The sequence below is a fragment of the Oenanthe melanoleuca genome, chromosome 2 (assembly GCF_029582105.1).
Source record: "Oenanthe melanoleuca isolate GR-GAL-2019-014 chromosome 2, OMel1.0, whole genome shotgun sequence".
In the NCBI taxonomy this organism is placed as follows: Eukaryota; Metazoa; Chordata; class Aves; order Passeriformes; family Muscicapidae; genus Oenanthe; species Oenanthe melanoleuca.
The window spans coordinates 55,275,960-55,293,343 of record NC_079335.1 but is presented as its reverse complement, the minus strand read 5'-3'; the positions used below and the strand labels follow the sequence as shown (position 1 = coordinate 55,293,343).

Genomic DNA, 17,384 nt, shown 5'->3' with positions numbered 1-17,384 from the left:
TTTTCATGAACTTGACAATACTTAGGTACTGCATAGGAAGGCAAAGCCACAGACAGCAATGTTACCCAGGAAACAAAAAGAGAACATTATATAGACCTTATGCTTTTAATCAAAATGAGATTGAACTACTGGGTTGAAGATTTAGAAAGGTTCTTAAAATATGTGGACCCTGGAACTATAAAGCAGTTATGATATTCTCCTGTTTTGCCTTTTACCCACTTTTGGACTATGTAGAATATGTAATTATTAAATGACTAATATTTAAGCGACAGAGGAAAAAAGTTATTTGGATACTGCATTGAAACCTGTAGAACATATTGAAAACTTAATCTAAGGAGTTTCAAAGAAAATATATATAATTTTAGGGCAAGTGAAAGAATCCCAGTTGCAAAGGAATAAAAATAACTGACCACTTCCTCAAAAGGCCAATTATTTGGCAAAGCTGCACTGAGTAACAGGATTACACCAGCAGAATATCTATCCTTTTGAATCACATTTTTCATTTAACGTTTGCAAATTGGAAATTTTCCCTAAGCAAAATGTCAACCGAATCTTTTTCTTAAATGAAAGTGTGAATGAAGAAGCTTCCTTGATGGGTACAGCTCTGAGAGCACCATAGGTGCAGCGCCCTGACAGCGTGGGAGAGCAGTTTTTCATTTTAGCTCATCAAGATACTCTCTGTAGGGAGCCATTCTATTCCTGAGTATGGCAGCACTGTGAGAAGGAAAAGAGGTAGCGAATGAGACAAGGAAAAACGGGAAAAATAAATAAAGGTGATTGTGGTGGGGTAGAACTGCTTCATTCAAGTGGATCACAAAGCTTTTTTATTCAGCAGCCGTTCACTGAGGTGTAGAAAGCTGTAAGTATGCAAGGTCTATTAGCTGGGAAGATGGTTGGAGAAAAGCTGACTATACTGTATCAGTAAATGTTTAATCAAAGCAGAAGTTTCTTCCATACCTTTTAATACATATATATATAATGTGCATATATAAAACAACCCAACAGCACTTTTTCAGTTAAATTATAGTACATAAAACTGATTGTTTCATTGGAAAAGAGTCTGTGTGTCTCCTCCTTGATACATTTCCTCAACCTGTCCTAAGAAACAACCAATGAGCTGAATCCCTCTGGTAATCATGGCAATAGTTTCACACTGGGAATAGAACACAAGGCTCCTCAGATCATACAAGGGGGCAGATTTTTCTCCTCACAATTTCAAACATTTCAGGGCATCACAAGGAGTACATAAATATTTGATAACAGTTACAAAAATCTAAATGTTCAGGATAGATAAAATTCATTCCCCACCTACAGGTATGCCTTCCAACTTATTCTCTCCTTACCAATTACAAACACCTACTACAGTTCATTTTTGAAAGACGTCTTCCAAAGACAGAAAATTTCCATTGAGAGGTACTCATCCTCCTCTTGAAAGTAAACAGGTGCTTGACACATGATCATACAAGATACAATGCTCAACTAGAACAGAAATCTGAGAAGGAAACACAGAAAATCAAAGCAACGCTGACCAGAAAGACAAGACCAGAGCTCAGCTCTACCATGTCTGGCCCAGCCATGGCACAAGTGGTTGCCAGCTGGGCAAGTGGCCCACTTTTTTTTTTTTGTTTGAAGAGCAGTTTTCCCGCTTTTTAAAGTTATGCTTGCAGGCATGGTTACTTAAATAATTTGCGAGCAAGAAGACTTTGCAGCAGTTCTGAGGACAAAACTGTGCTGCTGATAGGGATCTTCACAGCTCTTAGGGGCATCATGAGAATTGCACTAGTAAGGGATGAATTGTGCCCCAGGAATTTACGATTAGAGCTGGACCAGGCAATAACCTTACCTTAATGCATCAAACGCTATTCCCAACAAAACATATCAGCCTGTTACTCCAGTATTTGTTGGTCTGGCTCAAAAAACACCCAACCACCCTCAAGGGCAGTGAGTGAACCCACTCGGATTTGAAGGTGACCCCGCAGCGCCGATGCTGCATCTTGAGTTGGCGACATTTCAGTGACTCCTGCGGGAATTGTAGGCTGTGGCAAGGACCTACAGAGGTTGTGGGTGAAGACAGGCTGGCCTACTGCTGGGGTTGGGCAGCAAGGCCCCAGTGTCAAATGCGCCATTGCAACGGAGCCCCAGAAGGGACCCTCTCCGGTCATGCAGAAACCTTTACACCAACCAACACAGTTTCATTTGTTTCCACCACTTTCTTACAACACAGACGTGGCCCCCCTTCCTCCCTCCCCCCAACCCCCTCCTTTCCGAACATACTGACAAAAGGAACGGCAAAATAAATAAATAAAGACTTAGCCTCTGCTCCGGGGAAGCCGCCTCTCCAGGTTTCCGCATTGGCGGTGCCCCGGCTGGAGCTGGTAGCCATCAGTTTTCATGGCAAATGGTGGGTGCAGAGGGGCCAGCGGCTCCCGGTCCTGGCGGGAGGCTCCAGGCTCAAGTGTCCATCCTGGCCAGCAGTCCCCGCTGTCATTGCACCAGCCCCGAGCCGTAGCTGAAGGTGTAGCTGCTGGCCAGCGACAGCGGCTGCTGCTGCTCCTCGCCCTGCTCCGACGGGTAGCTGGGAAATGTCTGCGCCCGGGACACCTTCGCTGAGCCGAGGCTGTGACCTGAGCGGGGAGACACGGACACGAGATGTAACCGGGCGTTGGAGCCCTTGACCATGGACAGACTCAGGATTAACTTCATACTGCCCCACGGTGCCTGGAGAACTGACTTGCTGCATCGGGCCTTCTGGGGCTGCAGAAGAGGGAATTCCTTGGGGCTGAGGGCACCAGTGGCTGACAGTGCCTCAGGCATAACTTAGGGTTGGAATTACTTTTCAAAAAAAGCATCCTATTTGTGTGTTTTCTACTTAATAAGTCTTAGTTATGTCAGTTAGGACTGACATAAGTACTGCGATTCTTTTTTACCTGAAGCACTGCCCGTGAAAGTAATGCCAGAGGTTTGAAAGGGATTAGTCCCACAAATGCCACTTCATTTACCTGCTGTCCTTTGAACATGATGCCAGTTTGTCAGGTAAGGACCGCACCATTTCATTCCGAAATGAACTGGAGGTGGGATATGGTGCAGATGGCAGAATGCTAGTTGGGAAGAGGATGTGCCAGACACTTTTTCAGATGGGCTTGTGAATCTCATATAACCGTTGCTTTAATCAGTAAGATAGGAAACCACATGTGAAAAGCCAGTGATGAAACCTGATGACCCAATTCTATAACCTGATAGTTTTCCTAGCTCATATTTCCTTTTGAAATTGAGATTTAATTAGTAACAAAAAATAAACTTTCAAAGTGCATATCTTCATGCAATATATATATTTTTAAAAAATGTATATTGAAGCTTGGATTCAAAACATTTTTACATAATGCTTTTAAAATGTCTTAATACACTTATTATCTAAAATCATATTTTTATGAGAACCACAGAGATATTAAAGTATAGCTGCAATGGTATAGCTCAAATACTAAAAAATTCAGCTCATGCTGACATGTTTCAAAATAGTTAGCAGCTGGCCCAGTAGTGCTGGAACCAAGGATAATGTTCACCAGATTTAGTTTCCTAACTTGCATTTGGAAAAGTTTGATCATAGCATGTTACTGACTTCCTCATGAAAAAACCCCAATGATTCCCCGTGAATATGAGGCCATCAGAGCTATGCTGGGACCAAGACAGAAAAACATTCAACTAAATGAAAAATAGAATAACAGGTACATCTTAGTGGCACTGAAGACAATAAAACCAGAATCTCTATTCCCTGTGACATGTTAATAAAAATCCCTTTCACAGCACAAGAAAGCAGGATTAATTTTTATGTGTATGTTCACTATTCATTCATTGGGTTGACATTGGCTACCAAAACTTGACTGAGATGAAAGGTTTAAATGTTTTCTGCTTCAAGAAGCTTTTGCATCAAACTGAATTAAAGTTTATGGTGACTGTGAGTTCTGAGCTACACAATAGTTGATAATGTTTGTGAATAATCTTAAAGGCTTTATTGCTTTGACCAACCTTTAACCATGATATTAAATATGACCTTTATTAATTTTTTACTTTTATTTGGGATTACATCACAATTACTGTAGCTTTATTTCTTAATCTAAGGCAAACCTAAACATGAGAAAATGAATGATTCTAGATTTTAGTTTTCTGTTCCAAATCTGCCACATTTCCTTCTCAGGAAGATCTTGCTTTCCTTTTACCCAGAAGCTAGAATCATATGTCTTTTAAACGCCATAAGGAACTGCTAAACTGGGCACATGATTTCCTATGTAAAATTTGTCTCTTTCCTACTCATAAAGATAATAAAGTATGTCAAGGTATAACTTTCCTTCATTCTCTTCATGTGTTTTATCCAAAGAGTATAAAACAATCCCTGTGACAACGAGCAGGAGTAAAGAGATTTACCAACCACAGAGCTCCCTAAACTCATGCCTACTTGTGTCTTGTACTGTATCTTATAAAATTAATTTTAAATCTGCTTTTGTAGAATAGTGTAGTTTTAATATAGTGATGAATAGTGCCCCTAATACACTAATTTCTAGCTAAGGAATTCAGGCAGTCTCTTAAAATGTGGAAGATTAATTTGAACCTATAAGGGTTAAAAAGGAAATTAAATTCAGGGTGTTCATTTCCTGTATATATATACCCCAAAAGCCATCCCTTGCTGTTCTTTAAAATAAAATGTGTAGATGCTAATGTCACAACAGGGGTAGTTTTTGCTATTCTGTAACCAAAGGGGTTAAGGAGCCAAGTTCTCTCCTAGCTTCTAGGATATGTGGTGAAAGAGAAGAGAGAGAGACAAACAGATGGAAAAATTAATGCACACTTAACAGAGCCAAGAGGTCTAAGATGTCTGGTTGAGGCTCAAGCTGAAGAGTATGACTTCAATTTATGAAAATAATAACAAAAAGAATAGAAGACATTGGTTCAAATGAAACCAGAAAGCTATAGGTAAAATAAAATTGGTGAATTTTGAAAGAATGAATCTAGGCAATATATTTACTTTCAACTTATATTTTTAAAAAAGCAATTAATTATGTTAATATACTTCAACAAGTGTATAAAAATGATGGTGGCAAAATAATAAAATAGTTCAAAGGTTCCACGTTGACTCAAGACTTCAAGTAGTAAATTTCCAAAACTTAGGACATTTTTCAGTTACTGTTAAAATTCAGCATATCACATACTGGAAGTTCTATATTATATTGGATCCTTTTATTTTCATGCCTAAATATTATTTTAAGATTCACACAGCTGAACTTACTGTCAGCAGTAAGGATTTTGAAACTAAAGATACAGGTAAAGTTTTTGCAATAAAGGGTTAATTACAGCTCCATAGCTTTCTAAATTTCTTGCTTCAGCCATATTTGGACCTTAAAGGTTAAGACAGAAGAAAGAGAAGGAGAAGGAGAAGGAGAAGGAGAAGGAGAAGGAGAAGGAGAAGGAGAAGGAGAAGGAGAAAGAAGGAGAAGGAGAAGAATATTGGTTGTGGATTTTGCAGCTCTTTGGTACTATAGCTGCTTTTAAGAACACAAAACTAACTCTTCCCTACAGTTCTTCAGAAGTCAGCATAAGATGAATTTGATTCACACAGATTTCATGACCCAATGACACCAATAGAGCTGAGGGAAGTTTCTCCACCATGGCTTACAGAGGAAGAGTTGCTTTTTTTTCTGTTCCAGGACAGGACCTTGGAAATATAAGTATTATTCAGCCTCCTTCATCCTTTATTCAAATTTACTCTCAGGATTATAGGATGCAGTGAAGCTGCAGTCCAAAGCAATTAGGTATGAATGATCCATCAAGAAAATTTAATGTAACCCAGCAAATTACATTAAATTAGATTTTTCCTGATCTTAATTATGTTGGAAGCAGAGACAGTATACACAAGGATCTTATTTCATGGCATGGTGCTTATTTATAACAATTCTTTAGAGGAAAAACCCAATGGTTTCCTAGTAACAGCAGTGACTGATGTACATATAAGTAGATCGATCACAACTTCTGAGAGAAAACTTGCAGTAATAAGCTAAATGAAAAGAAAAAAACATAGAGGAGAAGAGATCCAGGGATAAGCTTTAAAAGCTCCCTTACTTCTGCTTATTGGGAGATGTTTCTGTTTTAGCCTCCGAATTCAAATTCTTAACCAGAAGGCAGGTGCCAACTCTTTTTCTTCTCTAAATGAAATAAAGGTCACTCTCCTCTTTTCCAATACAAGAATTCAAGGGATTCTCATCTGATGTTCCTTGGTTAAAGCACTCATCTCTGATGTACAAGTCCTGTGTTAAAATTCCTCTCTGCCTGTGGGTAAGGCTCAACACTAGACATTCTGTGGAAAATCAGCTGAAAACGTTCCCTTTCTGCTCTGTACTGACACTGCTGTTCACTGTCCCTCAGCTGAGCCATTGAGACTCAAAAGCTGCTCTGTAGACTGAAGCACTTTGGTCATCTGGTTTGCAGGAGCCCTACAAATCTCTGCACTGGCAGAGCTGAGGAGCAGGAACAAGCAGCCAAGGGGAAGGGATGGCAGGTTTTTTCTCAGGCTGGTTTCCCTGCCAGATGGTTTGTTTGGTGAGTGATGAGCTGTGAGCAATGTGCCACCAAATGCAGGTGAGTGCCACTGCCACCAGGCTGCTCACAGCTCTGATGCAGGAGCACTTTTGAAACCCTGTGGCTAAGCTTTCCCCATACAAGATCTAATATAAGTTTATGTTTCTGCAGTACAGTACAGTGATTAAAAATTAATAGAACCAGAGACTCCTGTGTTTCAGTTTCTGTTGCAGGCCTTTAATTACCTTATATGAGATAGCCATTAGGTAAAAAACAAAGACATTTGCAGCTGCACAGCAAGCTTTCATCTGGGATTTAATCTGAACAGATGACTTTGCAAACAGAAGGGTGTGCTTCCAAGCATTTCTATTTTTCATGGTATGAATAATAAATTTATTTTTGAAAATAAAATTTGATATTTCCATTTCCAAGATTATGAGCACAAAATTGAAGTCATTAAATTAAAGCCAATTGGATATCTTTTTAGTGTTTTTTATTTGGGAGTCTCTGAGACTTTAGGATTGCAAGAGTTCTGTGATTGCTATAAGTATTTCTATAAATGCTATAGAAAAACATGTTGGCTCAAAATAAATTTCTATGAATCAATCAGTGCAATCTAAGAATAAATAAAATGAATCAATTGTTCCATTGTAAAGCAGCAGCTTCTTTCTAGAAATATTAATTGGAAAATTTTGTTGTTCACAATAAACAGAACAGTCTGGGAAGCAGGGAAACAGAGATGATGATATTTTATCATGCAGAAAAGGATAGTGCAAGAAGGTGGAAAAAACCCAATTAGCTAACAGATGTTTCAGGAATGGAACAATAGTAAGAAGGAGTTATCTCTATGTTGTTTCCTCACACAATTCTCACTGGACAACATAAATGCAACTCTTGAGCCAGAAAAGTTCCCAAAACTAGTACCAGTCTTTAATCTAGATTTGTATTCTCCAAGGACTTTCCAACAGCAGTGCAAGCTCCTGTTTATACCAGAGGAGGCCCAGAGATTGCACTGAGGATATCATTTGAATGGGGAAGCTTGTCTCAAAGTGCTTCAACCTCTGATACTCTTTGCAGCATTTTTGCTAAGAGACACAGGACAGAATGGGAAAGGCACTGTAGCTATGCATTGAAATCCCACTAGGGAAAATTAAACTCTTACTGAAAAGAACTAAATTTTTATGGCTGCTTATTTCAGATGGAAGCTTTTATTCTCTAACAGCTTGTGTTGCAAAGAAAGACAGTCCATATTTTACTCTGGATAAAAAAAAACAAACATTTCTCCAGTAAACCCCCGTACTTTGGTCTCAAATCAGTTAAGTGGCTATTATTGCATCAAAGAGGATACTTTCATTTAAGGCAGAAAATAAATGATTGCTGCTATCCTATTTATAAATTGATACTGCTTAAAATTCTGCCAACTTTCTGTATTGAATATACAGTGTCTTCTATTGAGCTACTGATGACAAAGCAGCTTTTCCTTTTCTGCTCTTAGATGATTGGAATAACTAAAGCAAAGTTTCATAGTAGGACAAACTGCTACAAAGCAAAACATTTATTTTGCAGTAATGATGCAGTTGGATTGGAAGAGCATTAATTGGTACAGCAATTATTATGCTGTCACTCACAAAAAGATGCAATGGAAGGCAGCAGATGGAAGCTGAAAAATGGTGTAAACTGCATTCTAGCATATTGATTTCTATATACTTATTGAAAGTGAAACTGTGGGCCTGTTTCAGTTCCATATAAAGAAATACAAATTTCCCTTTGAATTTAACTGCAGTTGGAATAGAAACTCCAGGGAGCACAGCTGGGCTCCAACTTTCATACAGTCTAAAATAATTTTGGATTTAATTTCATCAGATGCATATATCTTTCTGAAGGGAGAAAGAATATCAAGAAATCTAATTTTTGAGACAGACTTTTAAGAAAATGGTTTAATTTGCTTATTATAAATATTTTTGAATAAAAGTAATTTAAATTGAGACTAAAATACATAGGAAATATATGAAGAGAGTAAACGACAAACTCTCACACCCCCTTTAAAATATTTCTTTTCCATTCTTAATTGAAAAACATTTTCATCTTCCATTTGAAAAAAAAATAATAACTTTATTTCTTGTTAGTAAGTTCCTGAGTAGATACATAGTTGTTACAGAGCCATATCACTTTCCAGAAGTGGAAGACTATTATTTAACTTAAAAGCCTTTGGCATTGTCATCAAGTCCTCCTCTAGAGAAGAAGGAGCTTTATATATGCATGCAGAAGAGACTGCAGGATTACCACTTTAAGACCAGTAAATTTACAATATGCTGATTTTCAACATTCTAATTTTGGCACAAGAATACTGGAGTTTCACAAAAAGCATGTCTACATGTCAATATTTTGAAACACAGAAAAATTGTTTCAATACCTACAATGTGAATTGCTTGTAAATATTACGCACAGGAAAAAAACCAACATTATTTCACCTGTACCCCTACCTAAAATAGCAGGTATTTAAAGCAGTATCTTGAAACATGTAATTAAAGGCAATGTATTGACTGAAGGCCAGGTCAGCTTAATTGCTGCTGTGCTTTTCTGGGAAGTGTTTTTAAATACTTGCTGTCCTGCTGTACTTAACCTGAATCACCTGCTTGGCCTATCACAAGTTGATGTAGCTTCTGTGGTAGAAATATTAGAACATCAAACACATCTTTCTCAAGGATAAGTAGGTTTATCTTGCTCTCTACTTTTAATTGGTTTTCATTAGGAATTTTTTTTTCCTAACAATGCATTTACATGTGTTTATAAAGATATATGTAAATCCCTACCACCTAACATCTCCACCCAGGGCAGGGAAAAGTAAGTTATTTACCCAACTCACATTACCCAATAGTCCTTTTCTGTATTTGCTTGTGTTTCTGAAGCCAAAATATGACATATTTGAAAAAACTGATCTATTTTGCATATTTTATCTCTTTGACTTGTGCTCTTCTAGTTACTATCTGTAACTGTAGGCCTGTGTGCCTGAACTTCAAGGAGATTGACTAAAAGAATGTGGAGCAGCAATTTCTGTAGTTTTGTGCTCTGAACCAATGTGCAGGTAAGCATTGTACTTAGCTTTTTTTTTGTCTTCCTTCTTGCAAAGATTAATTCATTTTGTCTTTGCAGATTTCTACATTTGTGCTAATGCTGTAGTACCAAACGAGTCTCCTCTCACCCTCTGTCCAGATCTTTAACTATTCCAACACAGCTGAAGGAGGTTCAGTCATATTCCCACTTGAGACAAAATTAGGCTAAGGTCCAAATTTGCTACAAAACAAACATCGTTTTCCAGATGAAGAAAAGGATTTCTGAGTTTGGTTTCATGGATTCTATCGAAGTGAAATTTTCTGCAGTGATACTTTGAATTTTTAGCTTATTGATTTAAACAGTATCTTTCAGGGAACCCTGATAAACTGGCATTGAGGGGCTTCATCCTGCAACCCATACTATTCTGTAATACAATGAAATACTTTCTTTTGAGCCATTTTTCTTGTGAGAGAAAAAAATCCTCTATTAAAAAAAAAAAAATCAGTTAAAGAAATTATTGAGCTGCTCTTCCTGACTCACACTGAGTTAGGAGAGTTGTAGGTTTTGCTGAACCGTTACACAGATGATCCAAAATTTATGTGCATGGAGAAATGACTGTGGTCAAGGATTTTGTTTAGTACTGAAAAATACAGGCATCATGACCTTGAAGAAAAGCTTTTGAGAGGAAATGTGGGCAGTTTAATACTAAAATGTATCAAAATGCCAGCAAGTTAATTAACAGCAAATAAAATCTTGAATGAGTGCCCTAACAAAGCTACCTGAAAAGGTTGAGTACTTTGTCCAAGGTGGCTGGCATCCCTGGCCTAATTTATCCTTTAAACCACAGGCTCAGTCAACCAGAAACTAATATAAAACCTAATATAAAACATCTCCACATAAGTTGTAAAATCAAGGTTTATAATGAGAATACTAGCTGCTTCTGAACTTGTGCCTGTGCCAAGTAAATTTATTTCATTCACCACAAAAGTAAACAAAGACTAAGCATTTTAATACATAATACATATAGTTTCACTTTCCAATTCAAGCTTAAAACTCAATGAACTTTTTAAACAGAAACTTCACAAAGCAGACATTCCATGTTGGTAATAGTAAGGAAAAAAAAAAAAAGGTAGAGGAGAAATTTCTGCAAGTGATGATTTCCTTCACTTCATGGAACATTTGAATGAGATCCAATTGCAAAATGCAAGAAATAAGAAAAAGGAATGCTCTGATCCTAAGTGCATATGGGAAAGTGGAGGGAAGAGACAGCAGTTAGGGAAAACTCCAACAAGAAAATTATTTTAGTGTTTATTTTGTGGCATGGAGACAAAAAAAAAACAACAAAAGAAAATACTCAGAAAAACAAACCTGCTCCTGGGATAATTGAAAAGCAGGAAGAATATAAAGCTAGTGAAAAAAGAAGCAAATGTGAAGGATAGATAAAGTTGTGTGGATTGAGTTACTCCTTCTTAAATAATTTTCTGCTGTGTCTGAGTAGGTAGAGCTCCATACTTTGCTATCTGCTTTTGACTCCTGGGTAGAGCATGAAGCCATTATGACAGCCCACTGATGGTAGATCTCTGGGCAGAAATTGATTTGGAGTACACTTCTCTTTTACATCCTTGCAAAGTGCTTGTACCAGAATAATTTAAAGGTATGTATGTAGTGTTATCATCCTGGTTTACAAATTTGTTAGCTCAGTGTTCACTTTTCCCTTTCTAAAAATGTTTATGTTGTTTTTTTATTACAGTCAAACTAAATGCCCAGTCAAAAGGGAGATTTTATCAGATAGATTGTTAAAAAATCAACACCTAAATCTACCACTGATGTAACAGAAAGCATCTTACTGAAAAAATAAATGTAAAAATGCAAATTTATACATTGCATATCACTTTGATGATATGGAATATGTCACTGTTAAATATTTATTGCATTTCAAATCATGTTGACATTTCCCCTCGGATACAATATTCCAGAAAACACTATACAGGCCTGATGAAATTCAACTGATACTACAGAGATGGAGTGAAACAGTGAATTTCTAATTTAATATTAGAATATCTAAAGCAAAATGAAGGAAAAAATTACTTACATCTATAAAAAGTGTGTAGTGTGGAGATAGTATATTGCCATTGGAAAGAGGGTACTGCTGGGGGCTGAATGATCAGTACTGTTTAATCTTATGGCTGTTATAATTCTGCTGATCTTTAATGTGGCCAGTATTTCCTGGCCTGGTAGTATTTTCATTATAAACACTCCATTCACAAAGATTTATCACTAGCCTATAAAACAATTGCCTTAAAATGAAACTCAGCACATCAGGTCTGAGAGCAAAGTCAGAGAGCAAATTTGGTCTGACAGGATGGAGTGAATATGTTTTTGACCTCATTTTATGTAAATAAAATACAGCCTTGATTGGAAAAAACAAATTTTAAAATAGTGAAAAAATTGGCAGGCAGTGTAGCATACATTGCTTAACATAGGGGAAAATGGGGATAAAGGAGGATTTATGCCAGCCCAAATGGATATGAATTCTAAAAAATTATATTTAGAAGACAATTTTATTATGTGAGTAGAACGTGAGAACTAAACACATATAAAACATCAAGTCTAAGGCATTCAGGTGGTACATCTGAGCCCTTCCTTTTGCACTCCCAGCCAGTTTCTTTGCATACCTGAGGAGCCAGGGAAATAGGGAGATTAATGTTAGCAAGACCAACCCTTATCAAAAATGAACACAAAACAGGCAAATCAAATTGCAAAACATGTTTTATGCATGTTTGGTTTCCAGTGTGCAGTCAGATACGCTCCACTCCTGGGCTATTCAGAAAAGCAGGAATGCCTGGCTGTTGGAAATGGTTCTGAGGTGTAGCAGGACCATATTTTAGCATCAGCTCTGCCTGAGACTACCTCAGCAAATGGTTGCACTGCAGATTCAGTCCTGTTTGAGCTTCTCACTGCAAAAAAGCAGCAAAATTCATCATCTGCTTTTGATCATTGTCTTCTACCTCTGTTACAAAACTCATACTGCACTTCCCTAGAAGTATCTGAGGACTAAGTGCTGTTCAAACTTCAGACAATGTCATCCAAGAACAGGAAAAAGTCTTGGACTCTGGTAAAGTGTTTTTCCTTCAAGGAACTTTGTATTTATGTTCTAACACAGGAAATCAGTCTTGCTTGTGTGTGTTTTTCTGGGAAAAGAAGGAGGAGGGTGGTTTGTGGGAGATAAAAAATACCTTCCCAGTTTGGTAAAATAAGTTATTTAAACTGACTAAAGATTTTCTTTTTTTTTTCTGCCACCCATCAGAAAAATTCAGAGATCTCCCATTAATATATGCAGAGGTGAAACACAGCTTTCAGAACTTCTACCATTCAAAATCTACTTTTTAACCCATATATTAAAAGCATTTATTAAACCATTTGTTATTCAGATTTAGGCTCTCTATGAAATAATTTTCTATGAAATTGTCCTTAGAAGTATTCTTAAGAAGACCTTAATGTAATTTCAAGCTGCAACTAGATAGTAATAGTATATGCCATGTAAAAGTGAAATATTGTATTAGTTGATAATTAGCTGTCTGGAAATGTTAAAAAGTTTCCTGAAACACTTGAAGGCAGAAAGACATACCTCTCCACCAATTCTAAAGGAGAAGGGATTTTTTTTTAAAGTGCAATTTGAAATTATAGACTGCTCTTAATAAGATTTGAGACAGCAGGCACAGTACACAAAAAAAAACCAGAAATGGATTTTATGACATGTATTTGAAGTATATTTTGAGGTGTTTGGGAGCAGCCTTTGCAAGAGGTTGAACAGTTTATGAAATGGATGGAATAAAGGAAAGGTTTCTGCCTGTACTGAGTGTAACAGCACTCTGAGGTCTTTAGTTCCCTGCAGAGATTGCATATATAAAATATGTGGCAATAAGGCAGTTCACAGAGACTAAACAAATTATTTTTCTCTATAATTTATTCTCTAAAATAAAGAAGTTTATTGATTTTTAGATTATATAAGTTTAATTGGAATAAAGTAGATGTCTAAAACATCAATGAAGCTCTCAGGAAAGTTAATCCATTTTTCATGACTCTATAAATAATTTCTTCTAGCTGTAAAAGCCTTCAATTACCCACCAGGAAATCAAAAACAATGGCTCTAATTCACTGAGGGATGCAAGTGATGTTCTTTTCCTTTTTTTTTTCCCTGGAAGGGAATTCACTGTGATTCAGTGTGAACAAACAGTGCCATTTTTATCAGACTTGTGTAACAGTAGAGGAAATGAGTGGAGGTAAATCTGGTAAGGGGTATCAAAGAGCTTGATCTTGTTTCTGGAGATGGGAGGAGCCCCTTTTCCTTTTTCAGACCACAGAACAAACAGCTTAAGCCAAGGCACTTCCCTCCACACCCACCTCCCCCCACAATAAGCAAATAAACATGACATGAAAACCAGTGGAAGTGGCAAAAAATACTGAAATTACCACCCATGTGCCTTCCCTGGAAATTCATTATTGAACTTGTAAATATTCTGTCCTGTGTCTTGCTTTTTTCCATTCCTTAGCTAAGGATGGCTTTTTGTTAATATTCTTTTTGTGGTCTCTCAAATCACAGAAGCTGTTGGAGCAGCACAGCAGCAGTCCCTTCAAAAGATTTCCTTAATTCCAGCTGCTGGGAAGAGAGTCCTGACAAGCCCAACAGACTGATCTGCTGAAGCAGGAAGGGGCAGAGAACTATCACCTCCTAAATTACATTCATTCTGCCCAATCTTACTGCCTGTTAGTTAAGTGTTACTAAAGCAAGCCATGAAATGACAAAAAAAAAGTGCCCACAGCAGAAGACAATAAGCAGCAATCATATCAGAACATGACATGTACAAAGCAATTACACTTCATAGAGACATTTATAGAGAAGAGTGTTACATTAAAGCAAGGCACTTTACTGATGGCAATTTTGCCATTGGCTTTAACTGGAAAGAACAGTAGCACAGATTTTAAATTCATTATGAATGTCTGCAGTTGTAGCACACAGGTAAGAGATGCTGAGGTGAACAAAGATGAATTAATCTCCCAGAAGGGTTGAATGCTACAGATATTGGTGGATTGCAGCAGTTTAGCTAACAGCAAGATGGATAGCATGGAGCCATCAGCAGCAGAAGGAAAAAAAAAGGAATATAGAGGACCAACAGCACAGTTCCTGAATTAAATCTCTGGAATTTCTTAGAGATGACTAGACCATCCAGTGTTCCAGTCATTTGCAGCTATTGGCAGTCACACAGTGGCATGTGAAATCCAGAAACTGCAGCTCAGACACAAAAGTGATTCAAACCAGCTTCTACCACCATGGCTTGCTGCCTTTTGTGCTATTATTTTTCCTTTCAGTGCCTATTATAGCAGAGCAGCATATAATGTGGAAGCATACAATATGTGACAGTATTCCTGAGTTATGGTACTACTTCTCCATGAACACTGCAAAAATTATTACCTTGCATGTAAATTTTTAGGTTTACTAGTACAGCTCTAGAAGGAGGGAAGTAAATAATATAATACAAGTAGCTTTCTGGCTGGACAAAAAAATGGGAATTTAGAGAGCTGAAAGTCAGCTGTGATTTAAAAGGAAGCTAAAGTATGAATTCAGCACAAATGACAACTCTGCAGGTACCATATCTGGTGAAACATGATATCATGCTTTTACACTAAGGCAAAATGGCAGCTTGCAAAACTGTGCTGTATGAGGTGCTGGCTTCAGGTTGCAAAAGTAAAGCCAAAGTAAAACATTTATATTCTCCATTTTAAGGGTACAGTGAGGACAATCTAACGGGGAACAACTAAAAAAACAAACAAAAACCCAAACCCCCTAAAAAACAATTTCATAAACAAATTACTTTTTCCAATTTATGTCTTTATAGCCTACTCCTCCCTGGAGCAATAGTAATTATCAATTAGAAACTGTGAGGTCTTTTACTCATCATTTTTTTTAACAGAACAAAGCAGCAATGTGTATTCCTCAGGCTGAGGTGTGAGATAACTTATAGAACAGGTATACTATCAACAAAATATAGATGGGTATTTATTGAACAACTGGAAAAAGAATTAAAATATTCTTTGTTATAGTTCACACCAGTGAATTGCACTATCCTGATTATTCAGGACACTGAGTCTGCATCACAAGATCATCATATTTACATCCCATTGCTAGAACTTGCAGTTAAAATAGTTTTCTTTATATAGTGTTGCAGCTGCAGATATGAGCACTACTAAGGCACAGAAGAGGGAGCATTCCATGATTCTTGGAGAGCTTTGTGTCTCACATGATCTTTGCATTCTTTTAAGATTTTATATTTTCCTTCATAAGTGGGAGAATAGGATCCAGTTAGTTACTTCCACTTCTGTCTCTTGCAATGAATATTTAATGAAATACAGCAGTGGCTACAGAAGCCTCTAAAGCAGCTCAGAAATTGAGTTTTTACCTCAAAATGTCTGCCAGTCAATACAACAATACCTGGCCTCATAAATTCACTCTGAAAAAACAAAATGAAACAAACATTTTTGCTTTTTGAGAGCAACTATATAGTAAAAAAGGAAATTTTCTGGGATGTGAAATCTGCCTGTCCATTTACCTTAGAGGCTAATCTGGAACTGAATTTAAAATGTGACTGGGGAGCTATCTAAATTTTAGAAGGTATTCAGACCTGCTGCTGAGGGCTGTGAACCATATGCTTTGTGCCTATAAATGTGTTTCTCAGACAATACCTAGGGATTTCAGTAGAAGCAATGAGCAAGAGGAAATCCAATTTTTATGTCTTTGGTAGAATTACTAAATAGCAATGACTCAGGCAACTGAACTGTCATGATCCATTACAGGCCCATCCTATCCCTACTAAATTGTTACTTTAAGAGCAAAAATAAGGAAGCATTAGCAGCAAGGAACACACTATAAAGTGCAGTGTTGCTGTTTCTACCAACCAGCTATTATTTGTCTTCATTTTAAAAATCAACTGCCTTGAAAAAGCAGCAGAGATGTATCAATATGTGTATCTCAAATTTCCTTTCCCGTGAAAGGAAAGGAATAAAAAGGAAAGGAAAGAAAGGAAAGGGAAAGGGAAAGGGAAAGAGAAGAGAAGAGAAGAGAAGAGAAGAGAAGAGAAGAGAAGAGAAGAGAAGAGAAGAGAAGAGAAGAGAAGAGAAGAGAAGAGAAGAGAAGAGAAGAGAAGAGAAGAGAAGAAAAAGAAAAGAAAGAAAAGAAAAGAAAAGAAAAGAAAAGAAAAGAAAAGAAAAGAAAAGAAAAGAAAAGAAAAGAAAAGAAAAGAAAAGAAAAGAAAAGAAAAGAAAAGAAAAGAAAAGAAAAGAAAAGAAAAGAAAAGAAAAGAAAAGAAAAGAAAAGAAAAGAAAAGAAAATGAGGAAACCCTCCACAGGACATGATGTTTTATGTGACAGCACCTTGGCAAGAAGTGGGCTGGAGGAGAAGGAAGCATTATCATAGTATTTTAACTTTGAACTGAGTAAAGCAGGCAAATAGCATTCTTTGCTAAGTTTAAGAGCAGTGGCACCATCTGACAGAAAGCTTTTCCTCCTTTCCTCAAAGAAGAATGTGGGTTTTGATTTACTGAGTATCACCTTTTGATCAAAGACTTTATATCTACTGTAGTCACTTCTGTGATTTCACACAAAATGCTTTCCAGTTCTTTTGATGCCCTATTTTTTGCCTAACAAGGGCCTAATATGCACATATCTTTACCTTACCAACTAGAAGCTATGAAACCAGTGAGAATAACCT

At 37.1% G+C, this 17,384-nt stretch overlaps 1 protein-coding gene across 1 annotated transcript in view; it reads right to left on the bottom strand.

Moving 5' to 3' along the window:
• Positions 1–428: 428 nt before the first annotated feature.
• Positions 429–17,384, bottom strand: part of DOK6 (docking protein 6) — a 238,747-nt gene continuing 221,791 nt past the window's right edge. Inside the window, exon 8 of the mRNA XM_056484076.1 lies at positions 429–2,624. Within this exon, the coding sequence (XP_056340051.1) occupies positions 2,485–2,624 (140 nt within the window). The 3' untranslated portion in view covers positions 429–2,484. The remainder of the gene's footprint in view (positions 2,625–17,384) is intronic.